Source organism: Rhagoletis pomonella, unplaced genomic scaffold (genome assembly GCF_013731165.1).
Source record: "Rhagoletis pomonella isolate Grant_MI unplaced genomic scaffold, Rhpom_1.0 Rhpom_scaffold_00002, whole genome shotgun sequence".
Taxonomy (NCBI): domain Eukaryota; kingdom Metazoa; phylum Arthropoda; class Insecta; order Diptera; family Tephritidae; genus Rhagoletis; species Rhagoletis pomonella.
In genome coordinates this window covers 34,847,094-34,868,046 of record NW_023458556.1, presented here as the reverse complement: position 1 = coordinate 34,868,046, position 20,953 = coordinate 34,847,094, and the positions used below count along the sequence as shown (strand labels likewise).

At 34.4% G+C, this 20,953-nt stretch overlaps 1 protein-coding gene across 1 annotated transcript in view; it reads left to right on the top strand.

Annotated features, from left to right (window-relative positions):
- The window catches only part of LOC118733517 (frequenin-1-like), a 181,018-nt gene that overhangs the window by 70,267 nt on the left and 89,798 nt on the right, over positions 1-20,953 (top strand). Inside the window, exon 2 of the mRNA XM_036462935.1 lies at positions 3,799-4,075. Coding sequence (XP_036318828.1) covers positions 4,012-4,075 — 64 coding nt within the window. The 5' untranslated portion in view covers positions 3,799-4,011. The remainder of the gene's footprint in view (positions 1-3,798; positions 4,076-20,953) is intronic.

Here is a 20,953-nt window from a genome sequence, read left to right as displayed (position 1 = left end):
TCAGTATTTTCGCCACCAGATTTTCTATTAGAATCCCTGACAACAGCTTTAGGTGAGTGAACCTAATTATGATTTCGTCCCTTACCACTATCAGTTTGGGCATCGATGCTTAGCAAATAATTGAGACCATGTGGACCAACTAACCCTTTGTCAGCTTGTGCGAAAGACCTTCAGGCTAGCTGATTAGATGGGAATATTGGCCTTAGATGCAGCCACAGATTTTTCGTCGCAAAGCTGGAGACCCAGAGGCAAGTAACCAGGAAGCCATCTAGCTTTGCGTCGACCTTCGAATTATCAACCGCCATGTCTATTATCGCCTTCGGCAGTTTGTTCACAGAGTCAACCGAAACGAAATCCAGCTTTAGGCTACTTATTAACCAGCTTAAGGTGATTTTTTCGTTTTCAAAAGAGCAAAAACATGCAAATCACTTGCCCATGCTTTTCCAATTCTCCTGCTTTTTCATGAATTTTAATGGTAACTATCGTATTAGTTGCCAAAAACTAATAGAACACATGGCCAGGCGAGCATCAAATCGTTGCATATTTATTACTCATACGCCATGTAGCACCGACAAAAAAAAAGTTATTTAGTATACCGTTAATGCAAACTTCAAGATAAATTAACATTTCAGTAGTGATTTCATTTTAAAATGCAAAAGTCTAGCTTTAAAAAGCCAAAAAGAGAAACACCACAGCAAAAACTAGAGTGCGCCATTTTTTGTCGCCTACTTGCTGATCTGCCACATATGGTGTCTTGTGTCTGCAGGTTTGCAAAATCTTACATTAGTACACAAGCCAGTAGTTGCATTTATTTTCATGCCATCAGGTTCTACGGTAGTCACATGTTCCTGCAGCATATTTGCATATTTTTTCATGCATATTAATCAGACTCAAGTCACCTGCTATTAACCATACCTCATGCATGCGAATGCATTTGCGAATGCGAAAATATGTTTTCATCTTCTTATACTTACGTATTTCTATACTGAAGCTATGACTTGCCACAACAACTGCTTCAGTTGCTGTTTTCGTTCTTTATTTTGTTATGCAAAAGTCCCATTAATGCATTTATCTGCTATAATAATAAACCAAACAAGTGGTACGAAGAAAACAAAGAAAAAGTAAGACCAGCTTTAGATATGTTTAAGTTGAAAATTTTGACGAAAGTATTGTCAACTAAGCGATAAAAATCTTGTCTTATAAACTAGTTTACTCTATGGCTGCATTTCTTTATTCATTCTGAACGTTTGGAATAAACTTTTTTGTTTACTTATTCTTTAGAACGTTCCTGATGATATGTAAACGTATATTTCAATGGCATTCTGTTTATTCTGGTTGTGAAATGGGTTTATCCGGAATGTATAAAGAAACGCAGCCTATAGCTTTGGGTGAAAGAGAGAAATGTCCTATGGTCTTAACCATTCCAGGGCCAAGGGTAACATGCTTTCTACGGAGTTTCTGCACTCGTAAGAAAACTGTGTGAATCATTTTAAATTTTTCTGATTTTCGGTAATTTGTCTCAATTGTGTATATGTATGTATGTGGCTATTTTTATCATAAAATTTGAGAAATAAATGTTTATGCCAAAACTTACAAAATTTACCAAAAATTAGGAAAAAAGTTAAAAAAAAAAAATATAGAAAATAATAAAATTTTAGAAAAAATATATATTTTTAAGATAATGTAATTTTTTGGAAAAAATACACTTTAGGAAAAAAAATTTCTTAGATAAAATTATTTTTGATAAAAATTCTAGAAAAAAATATTAAAAAAAAACACATATCGCACACCGTTTTCAAAAGAGTCACAACTCAAAGTTTGGCATTTTTGAAATTATGCGCTAAAAATGTACACAGAGCTTTTATTTACCTTTCAGGAAAAGCTGGAGCAATTTTTTTATATAATTTGTTAAAAAGATCTAATTTAAAGTTGTCATTGCCCATATGATTAGCATTTACTACGAAATAGTTTTTCGAATTTTCTGACGAACGTACTATTTTGAAGGTTTTTTTCGGAAAAAAGGCATTCCTTAGACCAAAAGAGTTTTACTTAACGCAGTAAAAATTATCCAAAGAGAAATAATTTTTTTTGCGTAAAAAAATTTTGGGGAAATATAATTTTTTTTATTTTAATCGTGTATATTTTCAATTGTAGGCTTACGGTCACGAAAAGGTTAAACTTTTACCGATCACTAGACCTGGCTGACTCCAGTTCGCCTCTAAACCGATTAATCGAGGTGAACTCATGAGCACGCATTATCTTTCCGCCGGCGATACAAAGGCTGATTACAGCATCTAGAACTTGGGTTGTTCACTTTGCTCAGAGAACACAAACTGGAACGTAAGACTCGGGGTCAAGGAGTGAGGTTTATGCCCTATGCCAATGATACGGTAATTTCAGAAACCGCTTTTTTCCCCTCTGTGGTGAACAACATTATTTAGGCGCGTTAGGAAAAACAACTAGGCTGATTGGGGGAGCATTATGGCCTTAGAGTACATCTAGAAAATATAGAACTAATACCCTTTATGGCCAGGAATAAATTCCTCAGCTTTGAATTTGAATAAATAAAGAGAATTTTACCACATACTCTTGCATGAGACTAATCGGGAAGATTTGGGGTTATGACCCAAAAGTTGTACTAAGGAAGTAAACAACAATAATATACTCCGTGTTATTGAACACCTATTTCACATAGTAAACTCATACAACAAAGTCGGAGCTGATTAAGGAGTGCAGAGCTAATTTAAATACGGTTAGTAGTCTTTTTGAAGTCGATTTAGTTTGGTCCTGCTCATCGCAATATTCTTTGATATGAAGTTGATATCGAAAAGTTTTCATATTGGCCTCAATCGAGAACCGTTACTTGCCATCAATCAGCCGATATCGAGTCAGAGGTGGCACGTGCTCCGATGCTCTTGGCAACAGCAGATGCTAATGTTACCAAGTCTAATTACGTTAAGGAGTGTACTGTCTCTCGTTGCTGGGTTTCGGGACGCAAGAACAAGGCAGTCAAAAAGCTGATTAATTGCCTAAGGCAAGAGCCTGTTTGGATCAATCAGAAGCGGTCGCACTGAGTCACCCTCTTGAAATATTCCAAAGAGAAATTGTTCTGCATTGTCCCGGACAGGCTAGATACAGGTGGTCAGATAAGCATACAGACCTTCAAAATATTAAGAGACCTTTGACCCCACTACAATAGGATGGAGACCATGGGCCTGTTTAAAAGTTCATAAACAGAAATATTCAAAATTGCAGCAATCATTACTAAGCACAGAATAAGGAAAAAATAGGACTGCAGAATAAGAAGATCGCGAAGAAATTATCCAGCGTTTTCAGTGTGAATAGGCAGGTATATTTAGTTATAAATAACAAATTTTAGGACAGACACCTAAGAAAAACTACTCGACTTATCAGGAGCTACCATAAGCCTTATAGAGTCAATATGGTTCGAATGAGTAACAAAGGATGTAGGATATAGGATTTTAAACTGGGTTTGATATTTTTTGCCTCTACCACTGATGGCATTTTACTTTGATTATTTGTCTTTGTTATAGATTTATCTCAGGTTAATCTAACCTAATTTTTAATTATCTCAGTTTCCATAATTACATATGTTATACAAAATGTTTCTTTCTTTAAATGTGTTCACAGCAAGTTAACAAGCATTTTTATTAAATGTCAATTAGACAACAAAATAAAACTTCCTAAGCGAAAATGCCAAATTTCTTAGCAAGTTTTATAATCGATAAAACTCATGTGTGTATAAATTATCTGTTTTATTTTTATTACCATTTTCAGCTTAAACGAATGCAACTTTAAACAATAAATTATCACCCGGCACTTTAAGCCAAATTGCGGATTGCATATACAAGCAGGCAGGAGAAGCTTGCTAGTAGTTACTGCTGAAACTTCAAGTGAATTCAAAGTGCATGTAAATATAACTCAACTAAAGCTAAAAAGCAGGAAATCCATAGAAAATAACAACGATAAGTGCAAGCGGACGGCAAGAAAATGGGCAAGAAAAACTCCAAATTGAAGCAAGACACCATTGATCGTCTGACCACAGCCACATACTGTAAGTACATATAATACAAATGCAAATGGATATTTAAAAGTATAATAAATTTTTGGGAAGTTTGAATAAATACACATACAACCATACATATGCAAGTATATATGTATATTTATTCTAAGTATGGGTATATGAATGAAAGTATTTCTGTATTAAGCAAACGAGACAAAAACAACAATTTTTGGCAACAATTTCAAGTTCAAAATTGAAGGAAATGCTGAATTCAAAGTCACGGAAAATAGCGTTTGCCAAAGCTAAATACATACAAAAACAAATTAAAACATCGCATACACAAAGTGTAGGATTTAATTGGTTCGCATACTTTAAAGTGCGCTTAAGCCACTTTAAGCAAGTAAAAGAACCAAAAAGCATTGTATTTATAAATATATGTATTTGTGTACAATTTTTTGTACGAATTTCAGCGGAAAACGAAGTTGTCCTCCAAAAAGTTTTCAAATTTAAATTATAATGCATTGCTGACACGGCGAAGGCTGCCAAGGCACTTTAGCTCTGCGAAAGCAACACAAATTTTTGGCAACTCGCAAAGTTTGAACGTTTGTACGAGCATTTAGGTAGTTAGCCCTTAGACTGCTCGAACTTTAGCAGGACAAAGCATGGAAAACATAAACACATATAGATATAACAAAATATGTATGTATGTACAGTGGCGGTCAAAAATTAATGAATGGTTTTTATTATTTACAATGTTTTCCAAGCTAAAATTTTTTTGATATCTTTTTATATAAATATTGTTCATGCTTTCATAAAAACTGTATATTCAAATCACACTTTAAAATTTTTTACAGAACCTAGAAAAATTCCACAAATTTTAATTTCGAGCTTTTTAACCAGAATTTTTTGAAATTTTTTGGGTACACAGTTAACAAGCTTATAAAATTCTAGTTTAATGAATGCAAGTTTTGAATGGCTATAAAATCGCGCTGATTTTTAATTTTTTTTTTGGTGACGGCTTTTACGTTTTTTTTTTATATAAATAGTGAAATTTAATAAAACTGGCGTTGACTTTTTTTATTTCTTTCACAAACGGTCTTGCGCATATTCTTCCATTCATTCTTGTATGGAAAAAAGTGACAAACGCCGTAAAAAAATCATCAAAAAGCAATGCGATTTTTTAGCCGTTCAAAACTTGCCCTTTTTACTAGAATTTTATAAGCTTGTTAACTGCATACCCAAAAAATGTCTAAAAATTCTGGTTAAAAAGCTCGCAATTTAGATACAAATTTGTAAAATTTTTCTAAGTTCTGCAAAAAAATTTAAATTGTGATTTATATAGTTTTCGTTAGAGCATGAACCATATTTTTATAAAAAAATATTTAAAAAAAATTAGCTTGAAAAACATTGTAAATATAAAAACCGAAACACCATTCATCCATTTTTGACCGCCATTGTAGTTAAAAACGTTTTTGGATATTTTGCTATTACAGACTAAGTGCAGGTAAATACTCAGTTATATGTGTGTGTGTGTGATGAGCTTTTAACAAGCCCTTTGCAATGTATGCGAAATAAATGCAGAAAATTACGTAAAAGAAATGCATGCAAAGTTCTCAAAGTAACAGCGACATGGCAGTACCACGAAATTTCTTAAAAAGTTTTGTTAACTCCATTGTGGTATTTTATAGCAAAGGCTTTTTGCATAATTGAGTCGCTTATTTAACTGTGGCGCTGCTTTTCGCTGGGTATATTCTGAAATGGGTATATTAAAGCTGCAGAAGAAGAAAAGGAAGTAGATATAGACGATCTCGGTAATTGTTAAAATTGCAAAATGTTGAAAAAGTTGATTAAGTACAAAACTTCAGTAATTAAAAGCAGATAGCTAAGAGTTCGTTTTCGGTGTGGTTTATTAAAATAAAAGTATATGATTGGGATGTAAGCATATTTTCAGATGATAAATATATTCAGGTTTAACAAATATTTAAATAAGTCTAAAAAATATGAACCAAAATTTATTCTTAAGAGTATAGTATCTTAGAGAAAAAGAATAGTAAGTTTTTGGGTCATAGAGAGATCAGATGGTCATCGCCCAAAAAATTTCATAATTCCTCACGTAAAGGGGGAATACGCAAAAAAATTTACTGAAGGTAACAGCGGCAATTTTGTTTATTATGTGACCAGTCTGAAATGCCCCCATATTAGATGGCATCCAATCTGCTTTGTAGCCTCCTGGGATTTCAGATAACATCCCCATCAGGCTGACCTGACTTCGAAAGGGAAACAAGTCTGGTTAAAAAGCAGCGAGAGGATTAGCCAATGCTTAAAGTGCATTTTGGGTCATTGCGACCCGCTGGAGATTTCCCGAAAATCAACGAACTCCTCTATTACGATATGTAGGATGCTGTCCAGACCGGTCGAACTGAAGTTTTCAAAAGATTATTCTGCATATATAGCATATTCTAAGGCTTATTAATACGTCTCAGTTCTATCAATCAATCAGTTGAACCTGTAAAATTTGGTCTTTCTATTCCCACGGATATCGACGGAGGAATATGTATAGAGGCGTAAATTGTCAGAAAAACAGAGATATTCTCAATCCTTCTATCCGTAAACCGTATCCGTCTCACCATTTTAATGTCTTAAGCCATTATCCGCAGGCTTAAATAAGCACTTCAGCATAGTTGTTTCACCGCTCAACACACAGCCGCGAGCGTTGTCTGTAGTCACAGAAGCTATGGTGGTCGGGGCTGAAATCAATTGACCGATATCTAGCTTATATAAGCGACTCTCCACTATACAGCGTCCTGTGGGAAAGACTGTGTCGATATATAATACCACTTTTGGAGGATTGATAACATGTTGGCGTATTTTTAAACTACTTCTATCACTCGAGTAGGCACTGCACTTGAAGTAGTCCTGTCAAGCGTCGTCAATGTTTTGTTCTGCCATTAGTCCTCTGCCATTTTCTAGCTCTTCTTTGATTGCATTCGAATCTATTTGCATGGTTTCGGCGCAATTGTGCGGTGGCGCCGTTTCACTGGCTAGTCTCTCTGCTCTTATGCCCTAGACAGTTTTTGATGCGTCTATATGCCAGCTCACGGTACTAGCCTTTCTAAAATTGAGGTACTCCATGTTCCTTTGCGGAACAAGTCTATATTAATTCTCATAAAATCTTTTATCATAAAAGCCTTTCCTCTATCAAAACCCCCGTTGACGAAAGGTTTGTTGACATAGGTTTCGCATTACTATTGATTGGAGTAGGCAGATTGGCTGCCAAGTTCACAGTTGCTATTTTCTTACATCTTCTATTGGGGAATCATTGAATTCGTCATAAGATCAGAAGTTTCCAGCGGTGCATACTTCTTCCGTATACTTGGACATCTTACCAAATGGAGGAATTCTCCCGCCTCTGTTTCCTCGTCAGCTACCGGCTCTTATTCCTCGAGGGCGAATTTGTTGTTTGTTGTTGTTGATTTCAGTAAGCTATTACATTAAGAAATAAATTTAGCCGATCACCTCTTGTTAAAATTCAGGGAACTTATCTGAGCTCTTAACTGCCATTAAGTCTTTGGTGGAAATAGGCTATAAGCCAATACCAACATTCGAACATTATTTATGGAACCCAAGATTAAGATATTCACGAGCTTTCACAACACAATCTCTTTTATTGAGGATTAGCTCATAACAATAAGCAATTAAAGCTTAAGAGCATCAAAAGGAAACGTGGAAAAGGCCATTAAAAACTGTAGTATGAAAAAAAGTTTGAAATACGAGTAGCTTTGCTACATAAGCTACTAAACTCACTAGTGTATGTACATAAAAACTTTATTTCTATATGCCATAGAGCTCTAGAAAACTAAAATTTAAACAAAAACTTTGGAAATAAATTGAAATGAAGAGCACTTAGCGGTTTAAAAATTTATTTACTCGCTTTAAGAGCTTTAAAATTCATTTTACTTCCACTGCAAGTATAAAAGGACAGTCTAAAAAAAAATGCTTTCACATCACAAAAATTTTATATTTACATATGTACACATGTGTGCGTGCTATTTATTTGCAACTCAGCATGCCACTCCTTCATGCATGCATATGTACGGATGTGTATTTGGCAATCTACTAACAAAATTTGTTTAAAAAAAAAGTTCCACCTTTCATAAAAGCGTCAAATTCAAAAGCAACTCTGTACCGATACAATGTTTAGGTATTTATTCCCCTAAATGTTTTTATATGCACATAAGTAAGTAAGTACATACCTATCTAATACTTTTTCAAATATATTTCAGCTTATGTTGCAATCGGCTTGTGCGTGTACATATTTTTTCTATTACCATAGAAGCTTTGTATATTTTACCATATCAAAGGCATTCAATTTCATTTGCCAAATCATCGATACACGTTTGTCATCACTTTTCAGAATAATTCTAGATTGTAAATGCAGTATTTATGTTGCATCCACACTTTTTAAATAAAATATAAGATGGTAGATAAAATCCGATTCTCACGTTGATGGAGTAATATATACGAGTATAACGAAGTTGTAGCCATTGAAAAGTTTGAAATGTAATCAGAGCAACAGTTGCATATTCTAACTTTACTAAATTGTTTTTAAATAAATTTTTTTAGATTTTTTTTTTTAAGGTTTAGTGACATTTAGTTAACAAAATACCGCGTACGCAAGCATATTAAGTATTTCTTATTTCACTAAATACTGGGTACAAAAGCAATACTGAAATATGTCCAAAATCGCGAAATAGTCCCTAAATTCCCGAAATAGTCTCGAAAATGCGTGCAGCTTCCAAGTAGTTCTGAATCCAGTAATAGTCCTGAAAGTCCCTAATTAGTCAAAAAATACTTATAATTTCTAAGTAGTTCCGCAAATACCAAAATTGTCTTGAGAATTGTTCCGAAAATCCCGACTTAGTCACGAAAATATCGACATTTCTCAAGAATCCCGTAGAAGAATGTCTCAGCCACAAGAAACCCGAATTAGTCCCGAAAATGCGTGTTAATCGAATTTTTTTGCATTGCAAACTGCCACAGAAAATTTAGAAAAGCAGAGACGATGCTATCCCGTTCTACTTCATGATTTTTTTTTTAGCATTTTATTAGCAATTTTTTCAAACCATATGTTAAGAAAAAAACAAAATAGCAAAATTTTTTTCATATAGTTACTATTTATTTAAAACAAAAAATACTATTTTAAAATAAAAATACTTCAATTTTAAAAGAGAAAATAAAAAATTTGGCAACTTTTACAATGACTTGGAACTAGCGAATATTTTTATTAAGGAATTTTTCTTGGCTTTTCCTATGCATATCGTGTAAAATTAAAAAATAAAAAAAAAACTATGTTAAAAATTTTCAGTTAATTTTCTTTTAATTTATTGGCACGTAAACGAAATCTTTATTTTAATCTAAAAAGAGTGTCGTGGTCTGTGAGACCGACAACAGTACTTAAGGGTTAAAGTTTCTTTTTATGCTTGTTACAAATCAACGTTAAAAACGAAAAAAGTTTAGCGTTTGTTAGTTTTATTTGACTACTTATGTATGTTAAGAAAAAAATTTGGGTGTACATATTTTTTATGCCCCGCTAAAAACCGCTAAATTGCGTTTTTTTGCTATAACGTTCTTATTTGCTATCCGTATGTATATCAGTGTATATGGCACTCAGTGTATATTTTTTTAGACAAAAAAATTTTAACCAAGCTGGGTTATGCTACCTGATTTGAAATACACCCCCATTGAAATCATACTAACATTATTTGTTTGGCTTCACACACACTTCTCGCTGATAGAGTTGTTGCATTGTTCGATACTTGTTTCGCTTATTTTATTATACAAAGTATTAAATGCTTCACGTCACGGCTGCCATGCAAATTGACACAGAATATGAAATGCATTGGCTGTCGTAAATAATTTCCACCCGCTTTTTGTGCCACGGCTTATTTGTTTCGATGCGTTGCGGCTGTTGTGGCGCCATGTCAATAATGATTTAAATGCGCACTGCATTGGCTGACAGCGACTTGGAAAAATGTGGTTTTGGCTCGCGTTTTTATACATACATATGAAGGTACATTGAGGTTTCAGTGAAAAAACTAAGTAATTTATTGGTATTTTATTACTTTACTCTCGAAGAGTTTTAAAGCGCGATAAAAGTGGATTGAACGTAAGTAAAATCCCTACTCTAGGCTAATTGAATGAAAGGTAAATTAATGGAAATACATACAATCATACACGTTTATGTAAATAAGTGCATGTAAGAGGCATTTATTTTCAATAACAAAAAAGATTAAATTAATTTTTACATGGAATGGGGCAATCCATTTCACATCGCTCAATGAATGGAATTGACTATTTTTGATTTTGATCAATTTTGATCAGCATATGTGTCATGTGTATCAGGAAGTTTATCAAAAGGAAAAAATAACTTTTTTTTCTAAATTTAACAATTTTCCAGATTTTGCACGTTTACTCTTTGCACATATCTAAAACTTTTACAGATATAAAAAAGGTTCTGTATACTAAAGGCGATATTTGATGCTATATAATAAAGCATACTTTACTTAAAAAAACTAGAAAAAATAAAGAATTTTGAAATTTAAAAAATCTTAAGCGGATAAACTTATAAACATTTGTATTACAATTTTATACTTAATATCTCACTGATCTTAAAGATAAAGAAATTTTTATGACATCATTTTTTGGAGATTTAAATTTTTGAACTTAAAAAAAAATGGTATTGCAAACTCTAAATTAAAAATTAATTTAAATAAATTTATTTGGATTTCGCAAGGAAAAATTTTAAAAGTTTAAAAGTTCATATTTAAAAGATACACGTTCTTGAAAATTTCAGGTATTTTATAAAAAAAAAATTAATCAACAATTTTTATAAGTTCTGCTTTTAAGAAATTTTAAATTTTAAAATTTTGAAATATTTCTTTATTTTTCGAGGTTTTTTATATAGCCCCAAATATCTACTTTAAAACAAGTCTGGAACCATTATTGAGATTAAAAAAATTATCTAACTTGCAACGTCGCTGAAATTGTGAAACTTTGAAAAACAAAATTTTTAAAACTTTGTCTTTGGCAGTACTTTTGCTATATGATAATCGAAACGTTCCGACCGAAATTCTTCCAAATCAAAAAAATTTTATCCCAACCATTGGTCGATTTGACATGGAATGACCCATATATTTTTAATAATATTTAGTTGATTTCCTTAAAAACCTTAACCTTATAAGGCTAATTTACAGTTTTCTCCGCCACAGAACTGCCGTGGGAGAGCGGGAAAGCCCCTGCACTTAGCTAGGAGCCAATAAGGGCATACCGCATGGTGATGTCTTCCTAACACGAACAGCTATTAGGCTCAGGGAAACCAGGTAGCTAACTGGGCACTAGGGTGATCCAAAAAAGCACAGTCTAATTTTGTATGCTCTCACCCACTAGGATTGTTCTATACCGAAAAAAATTATATCGCTTTTTCTTTAATAAAAAAATGTTTAAAGGTTACCCTAACCGCTTAAATTTTTCCATGTATTTTTAATGCGAAAAAACAATTCTTCGTAGAATTGGTATGAATTCTTCAAAATCATAATTTTCCACCGGAAAACTTTGTTTCTGTTCAGAATAAGTACTTTCAACAATAATACCCTATATTTTATATAATTTTTATGGTATCAGTAGAGTCAGTGTGCTAACAAAGAAAAGAGGGCGGAGTCCAATTTCTAATGGTATTCATATCATTAGCGTACATACGTATCTATCTATGTAAATGTAAATACAATATCCGTTGCTTTTTCTCTATTTCGAAATTATTGTTATAATCAAAGGCATTGGCGCCAATATTTCTACACTGATTTTATGGCACATTCGAAGTTTTCTACTTGGGAATGCTTGTCAGACATACACTTATATGCAGCAATAGAAAAGTAATGCAATTTGCTCTTGTGTAGCTGTGGTGGTTGTTATTGATTACAAATATGCGTATTTGTATATCGCCACCGAAACGATTGCCTCTTTCAGTTGTAAATAGTACTTGTGTCAACGGACTCATAAATGTGTGCATATGTACATACATACATATGTATATGACTTTTGTCTGTCCACAAGTAGTACATTGTGTTAGATGTGAAGTGGTAGTTCTTTGTTCTCATGAAAAGCAAATAATTTAATACAAGCTACTCGATGTACTCTTCTCAGCTGGTTGTAAGTAAAGGCCACTTTTTATTTAAGGGGGACACTCAAGACAGTACTCGGAGTGTTTCTTCTTGATTTACTGAAAAATACGTCCTGGTCTATGGTAGACTTACAAGTTCTAAACCAACGGCGGTAAGACCCAATCAGTTCGTTGACGGTGGGCTACAGTTTTTCACACAACACGCTCGATAATCAAACCTTGTAACCTATTCATAAAAAGCTGATCCCCCACTAATTGGCGCGAATAGTGTGTCGTCTTTCTTGTGGATTCGGCAGAGCACACTTAAATTCAAGTCGTCGGGCATGCGTTCGTTTGACCATATTCTGCAAAAGAGTTAATTCATGCAACTTATGTGCTCCCCGCCGCCGTACTTAGAGAGCTTGGCTGGCAGGCTGTCATCTCCAGCGGCAAAACATCGAATCCTTCATTAACGACTGGGGGCTCGGGTTCATCTTCTCCACAGCTTTCCCTGCTGATTCCTTTAGTAGGGTGGGGAAGTGCTCCCTTCGTAATCTAAGCACGTTGTGTACATCGGTCACAAGGTCGCCATAGTTGTTCTTACAGGAGTTCGCCCTGCTCTTGAAACCTTCCGTAAGTCGTCTTACTGTCTGGAAAAATTTTTCGGGTGTTTTTCCTGTCGACCAGCATTTTAAGCTCTTCGTACTTACTCATTTTGGCCTCTCTCGTCTTATTGAGGCAAATACGTACCGCATCCCTCTTCAGTTCCCTATGATAGTCCCACATGGCTCGCGTAGCACCCGATCGCAGCGTGGCATTGTAGGTGACATCTTTTTTCTCTGCAACTTCTTGACACTCCTCATCGTACCATTGTTCTTTCGGGCTCGCTGAATTTCGACTACTTCTTCGGCTGCGGTATTTAATGAGCGAGAAAATTGGTTCCACTGCTCGGGTATGTCAGTTTGTTTAAGGGTGCTCTCAGATAGCAGGTATGATAGTCGATTGGCGAATGCATTGACCTTCACTTGGGATTGCAGCTTTTCGACATTGAGCTTTTCTTACACTGTTGGTCGTACATTTATTGCACAGAGGCGGATGCGTATTTTGGCTACTGAAAGTGTTCTTTCCGTCTGTCACAAGATGATCGATTTGGCTCCTTATTTTTCGATCTGGAGAAGCCAAATAGCTTGATGGATGTTTTTTGCGGAAGTTCCGGAAGTGGCGCCAAATATCCCTTTCTTGTCTACCTAGTATCCACCTTATATCGGCAAATTTTTTCAATAAATATATGTATTTCTCTTTTCTCAATTATAGGTATTTTAGGTTGGCAAATGGAATTTGTTTGTATTAACTTTGGATATTTTCAAAGAGGTCATAAAATACAACAAACTTTAAGATAAGGTGATAAAACCGTGTCATACAAAATTTGTAAATGCAAAACGCAGCCAATGTACACACGGTACTTTATGCACTAGATCTGTATAAACTAACTTGCATAGAAACTGTTGAAAACCCCCTGATGAATATAATGGAAAATTCTTTGTTGTACAAAGCACAGAATAAATGCATCTATGAATGTATGACAGAAGTAATTTCCCCCGTGTCATTGTGGAGCTATGTCACTTAGAAGGAAATATAGAACAGCACACCAATAAAGCTCATAGGTACACAAGCTGACACATACATATTGGTATGTAGTCCTTCATGTGTATATATGTGCATATACAAACACAACTACAGTTTACACAAGCTTGTTCAAAGTTGCATGCCACAAATGCACACAACAAGTGTACACCATAATATTAGATATGTTATGTGGACGACGGTTGTTAGAAATTATGGGCGCCCATCTAGCAGGTTGACACTAAAGTCGACACACACTGAGCAAATGATGACAAATGAATTGAAATGCATACAATTATGGCATGCGATTGTCATCTGACAGCGGTGCATACAAGCGGACCGATGTCGAATAGTTGAGCGTAGCATTGTAGCAAAAGAAAAACAAAATAAACAAATGGAGGAAAATGAATTTTTTAAGCCAGCAAAATTGCATTGCATCAGTTTTCAAGCACTGTGCTCAACTTGAAGCGTTGCAAACTTATGTCAGAGTTATTTGCAACTTGCTGCACACTCATAGCTCCCTTGTACGACTTGATTATGTATGTAGTCGCAAATGTATTTAGCTATCGAACCATTCAATTGTGGGCACATAACTAAGAGCTAACTACTAACCATTGCTTTTTTTGCCCCTGCTATTGATGACTCATAACAGCAATTGCAAGCCTCAAAGAAAGAGCACATTTTGAGTGCTAGGATATTTATTAAAAAATTCTTTAGTGGGAAATCTTGCCACATGAAGTTGGTTGGTATGACCCTTTCGCTAATATTTCTCTTTCATTGCTGTTGCAATCGAGTTGTTTGCCTGCTGCTCGTTGAAAGCTTACAGGACGGTTGATACATAGAAACGGCAATGGAAACTAATTATATTAACAGAGTAGTAAGTTCTTGTCAGCACTACAGAAAAGCAAGCACTTGATACTGTGAAGCGAAGTAGGTACGTTAGGGTGGTCCAAAAAAATGTTTAAAATGTTAAGATCATACCTCCTAATATTTCTAGGAATGAAAAAAGAGGAATACCAAGGACATTCTTTAATTAAAAAAATATATCTATATATTTAAAACTGCCTCAAAACCCAAGAAGTTTTGCATGTATTTTAAATGGGGAAAATACTTTTTTGTAGTATGAAATTCTTGAAAATCTATATTTTTCGAACAGAAAACTCTGTTTCTCTTCAGCAGACTTCCAATAATAATACACAATTGTTTCTTTTAACATTCTTATTACTAACAATTTTTTATGGGTTGCATTTTTTGGGGTTTTTCGGGGAAATATAAAAAATAGTTAATATTGAAAAACGCTTAAATAAACAATTGGGTGTTGTGTTATTGGTAGTCTTCTAAACCGAAAAAGTTTTCCGATCGAAACACAAAAATATGGGTATTCCCTGTTTCCATTTAGAAAACTCTTAGGAGGTGAAAGCTTTACATTTTACACTTTTCTACCCCCACGCATATATTTTTAGGCCACCCTAATATACATACTAATGGCTAGATGTTGTTGGCTAAGGTATGGAGCAGTACAAAGATTTAAATAGTAAGTAATAGCGATGGATATTGGTAAACTAAATCCAGGTTGCTAGCGAATGTTTTGCCAGAGCTTTTGTGAAGCCTTTATTTAGAAATAAATTTAAAAATTCCACAATTTTATTGAGCTTGAGGCCGTTTTCAATACATTTTTTTTTTTTGGAAACGATAGTTTACTTTTTGTTTGTTTTTGTTTTTCCACAAAAGTTTTAATCTAAAACGGCTTCAAGCTCAATAAAATTGTTGAATTTAAAAAGGTAAACGCTGTTAAGTTTTTCAGAGGATATTTCTAACAAATATAGGCTTTATTTCCATTTTATTTTTTATTTTTGGATTTTGCGGAGTTCGTTAATCTTACCAGGAATATTTTCATAAAAAGGACTACAGATTCCTGTCCATATGAAGAAATTCCTTAAAATCAGAAAATTGTGGCTTATGAAGTGACGCTGATGGCTGAAGTAGCGGCTACAAAGAGTTTAACTTTGTCCTTCTCCTCCGATTTTCTCTTCTCTTTGCAAAGTTAATCTTCTCTACTTGGTTCTTTCATCGTGTTCGTGGGCGTACTTGTATTCGTTCTAAACCCAAGTTTGCCGAGATAAAAATTCGATATGAACTTGTGCCAAGCTTTGTGCATTTTATTCTAAAGCTCGAACATTTGGTCTTAACGCCTTAGATTTTGCTTGGGTTGCTGTGATGGTTATTATTATATCAGAGACCGTAACGATTATGATAAGTATATCGAAGAATATAAATTTCTTGAATTTACAAAGCCTTCCCAATTATCCGTTTAAAAAATGTGTACTCTTATAAGTGTATAGCCGTCAGTAATACAAAATGTTTTCGATTCTGCTAAAAATACTTTAGAGACTTACCTAATATTAAGCCGTTTAAAATAAAGTTGTCAAAAACTCACCTGAAAATAAAAAGAAAATACAAAGTTACAGTCAGTTTCGCAATCAGTTTAAGTGAAAACCAATTTTTCTATTCTGTCAGTTTTCATAATAAATTCAAAAAAAAATAAATACTTTTCACTTAAATGGCGTTCGTGAAAATGACAGTTAAAAAAATGGCAGAAAAAAAAATTAAAAAAAGCATTTCTTTATTTGAGCCGTTTATTTTGAAAGTGGCATAAGTAACTTCCTGCCTCTTGTACTTTAATGAGCGGTTACTTGTATCTGGATTCGTCCGTTATTCGTTAAACTTCATCAACCAAGGTAAAAGGTTTTATCATTAGTTTACGATGACAGAAAGATTTACAGATGCATTCGATTATAAATAACCGGCCATGAAAGCACAAGAGGTATGAATTGACTTATGCCACTTTCAGAATAAACGGCTAATTTGTTTAGTAAAATTTTTTTAATATTTTCTTACACCTGAACCATTTTATTTAGCTTGAGAAATGTTGGGGAAAAACCTAGTTATACAATTTTTTTTATTAATTACAAGATTATCGATATTTGTTAAACCAATAATTCTCATTACTAAAAACAGCCAAATTTATAATTTTTAATAGAGAGCCTACAAATACATATTAAATTATCAGTTACAATAAAGACAACATATATTTGATAATTACTAAAATAACTAGAACGATAAATATGAATGAAGATACGGATACCGGTACAGAACACTGAAATTAGCGGCAACAATGAGGCTAACTATGATTACATACATTATAAACATTTATACCGTACCAGAATAAAAAATTCGCCCTACTCCCCTGACTCTCAAGGATTTTGAGGGGCAATTTCGAAAAAATACGTTTGTTTTTTGCCAGGCTTAGGGGTCGCCTTTTACATTTTCCGTCATATCTTTTCTGGTGGAGATAATTTTCCCATTGAAAAGTTCTTGAAGTATCCCGTTCTCAGGTCCTCCCACCCTAACGTACCACCCCAATGTCATTAAATTAAAGCTCACCAAAAGTCATTAAAGTTTTGCTATTAAATAATGTATTTTAGTTATTCTGGTAAAACTCATTTAAAAAAATAAAATAAACAAATTTTATTGCCGAATGTAGGTGTATCCGAAAAATTTAAAAAGGCAACCACTAACTTCGGCTAAAAAAAACATGTTCGAAATTGCCTTGCAAAAATACTTTACGACACAGTGGCGAAATTTTTTGGTTTTCTTGTAAATGATACTTGTTACTGTGCATGTAAACGATAATTTTTAAACAAAAAAAAATTGGGTAACACCCACTACCATAACGATTAAAGTAAAGACATTGATATCAATAAAAATGCACTCAATAGTACGAATGTGTTAAAAAAAAAATTGTTTCAATACCTGTAAAGTTAACTTATGTAAGTTTAAGCGTTTTCGCAGAGCTTTATCCTTCACATACAATTGGCGGCACTCTCACAACTTTTCCGAAAAAATGGGCACTCCTGCGATTACCTTCACTACTCGATGTCTAAAATATGAAAATATAAAATGCAAATACTTGTAACGTTACTGGGCAACTGCAAAATTTTTGCAGCTGATGCATACTAACTAAAGTAAAATTGGAAAAGTTTTCCAATATCGAGAGAAAGAGCTTAGGAGAAACTAGAGAGCTTAGTAAGAAGAAATAGATAATAAAAAATATAGTTCAGCTGCTTAAAAATGCATTGGGATTATATCTGTGATAGTTAGTGAGGAATTTGTAAATAAAACTATGCTGCGAAACTTTTAAATTTTTATTGAAAACTACAAAACAAAAGGTATACAAAATTAGATTTATCTACTTATTCGAAGGTGTGTGCGAGCTGCATGCGAGAAAATGCAATATATCCGCCGCTGACGTGAGCAGCAGATATTAATGTGAAACTTTGTCCTGCTGAGCTTCGCAACGCCTGACAGCCAACACACGCAGAATAAGCACTAAATGCGACAGGATATTAAGTTTTATGCGAAAGGTATGCGCAAAAGGCCATTACACTTGAGCGGAGCAATGGAAACGCAGCTGCTCACGGCATATACATACATACATACGGTTGCCATCGTACGCCCGTGTATGGTCGTGTAATGCGGCAAAATCAACAAAATAACTAAACTAGCAGACAATCAGCTGATCAACGGAACGAGCACTGAAATTAAATTGGAAAAAAGTAACAAGCGTCATTTATTTTCCTTACAGCATACGCCTTCGAGTTTCTCTACGTTTCCGCAACCATACGCAGGCTGAACTTTTGCTGCTGCTGCTTGTTGCACTTAACTCAAATATTCATGGTATGTGTATGTGTATTTACAAATGTTCTTGTAACTGTGTATACAAATGTATGGGCGTGGGTGTCGCAGCTGTTGCCGGAAGTTAGCTTGCCGCTTTGCTCAATGTCCAGCTGTGGTCGAGTTCAAAATTCACAATATTTGCGGTTCGTTTTACTGTTACTGTTTTTGTACTTGTTTGTGTCATTGGTAGCTACGTGGCGGTTGGAAGATAAATGCTGTCGGTTTTACATTGCTTCTGACAGTGGCTGGCACTGGCTGGCAGTTAACGCTGTTGGAACTGCATTAAAAATTTCTTAACTTTAAATTGAGTGTGGCAATGTTGTACGCAATTAAGCGAATGCTGGTGACAACAGTTGCCGGCAACAGTAAAATATGAAGCAGCAATAACAATAAACTCAAGTGAAAGATGCAATCAACATTTAGTTGAGGCGAAACAACATGAATATTATAATAAGTGGGAGGCGGAATGTGTAATGTGGCCAAAGGTATAACATTTGAACTCGAAAAAGAAAATTACTGCTGCTGCACTTAAGTATCTGTATATAAATTTTAATCTAAAAGAATAAAACTTGATGAATCCCAGTACAGTTTTTATATTGATTATTTTAATCCCATCTGTCCTTGATCTATTAAACGCGTCCGAAGTCTTCGCTGTATTAAAGTCCGGTCGATGTTCTCCCTAAAGCTTTCAAGTTTTATAACCGTCCAAGAAAATGAAGTCAAATTCCTTTCGGAATTTGCGCCAGCTTGGAGAGCTAAACCGCCTCTTTTTCGAATTCGTCTATTGGAATTTTGGATGTTCTAAATCTCGACTTTAAATATTTTTGAGTTAGTTTTAGTGCATACTTTTTTCAAGTTCTCACATAAAGCTTCTTCCTCCAAGCTTGAACCCACCAGTATTATTCAGCCGGTATATTCCACTTTAAATGCAGCGCCTAGTATTTAACGTTTTATTGATTGCCGATGCGAACCTAGGAAATCACCGATTTTTACCTAGGTAATCTATTTCAGGCCCGCCCAAGTCATTCCATTAGGAATCTAATTCACTGAAAAAGCAGACACTGTTGGCAGTTACAATTTAAGGGTAGTGAAGGACTTTCCCCAACTAAGATTTAGCATTGGTATCACCAGTTGTGTTAATCTGGAGATAAAATTAAGGATAGCTCTTTCCGAGAGGTGATATTATGATCTCGGTAGGCAAATGAAAAGCAAAGCCCTTTGTCGGTGAAAATAGTCGCGCTATACAAATTTGTAATTATGTTCGCCATTTGATATAGCGCAGAAACGTGGGCACCGCCGAATAAATATGAAAGACCTATTCTATTCACTACTTATAGCTTTGTACGCCAAGGCGATGGGCAAGGCCGTATTTACTTAGGAGGGGGTTGTAGGTGTTCTGACTTTCTCTGAAAAACTTTAAAAATTTACCAAAAATGTTTACCTAAAAGTGATTGGATTTGAAAAAGCAGCAAGAGATGTATGTAAAGGATACACTTGAGGCGAGTACCGTTACCACTCTTAAAAGATATATGTACATCGGTGATGGGCACTGCCTTCCTTTCCAGCGCCTTAGCCAACATGTGGGGTCTGCCCGGTTTCCCCGATATGGGTCATTTTTAAAATAGTACAACATACTTACGCATGCAATACGATTTTATTTTACTTAATTCCTGCTTCTAGAAACCGCACGATTCCGCACTATTTTTTTATTACCTTCCTTTTATTAGCTCGGGTTGTAACTATGTAATATTGATGCGCCTAAAAGATGCAGCGATTTCTATTCTCAAGTTACATACCTGTTGACAGTATGAATGGCAATTATAATAGGGAGGTTTTAGTTTTTTAAGCTATAATTTTATTTATTTGAATTTTTGTAAAATATTGAAGGTTACTCCACCGGACCTAATTTTTTATTGTTTTCAAACGTCATTCTGGGTACACTGGTTGGTTGGTTTCCTCGTTCTAACATTATATATCTGCACTCTAATGTTTGCGGATGTACTTTCAACATACTGCCAACATAGAAGTATTACATATATGTCAGAATCTAATTAAAAGAGTCGCAATTTTTACGAAAATTTATTGATTTTTTTTTAATTGCATAAACTTTTAAGGCAGTGTCACTCGATTGGTACATTTGTACAATTTGATATTGGGACAAGTTTTTTTTGTAGTCAAAAGATTGGTACAATACAGCAATCTTCTATTGAAAAATTTCAACAAATTATTTTTCGTGATTGGGATAAAGAAACATATTTCTGTATTCACACAATTGCGATACGATTTGCAAACTTTTGCAAATACCCCAATGTGTGACATAGAGATGCGCGCGGGATAGCGGAGAGATAGATATCGGGACCCGCGGTGCAATTCTGACTTAAAAATCGAATTTCGGGATGGGCGGGATCGGGCCC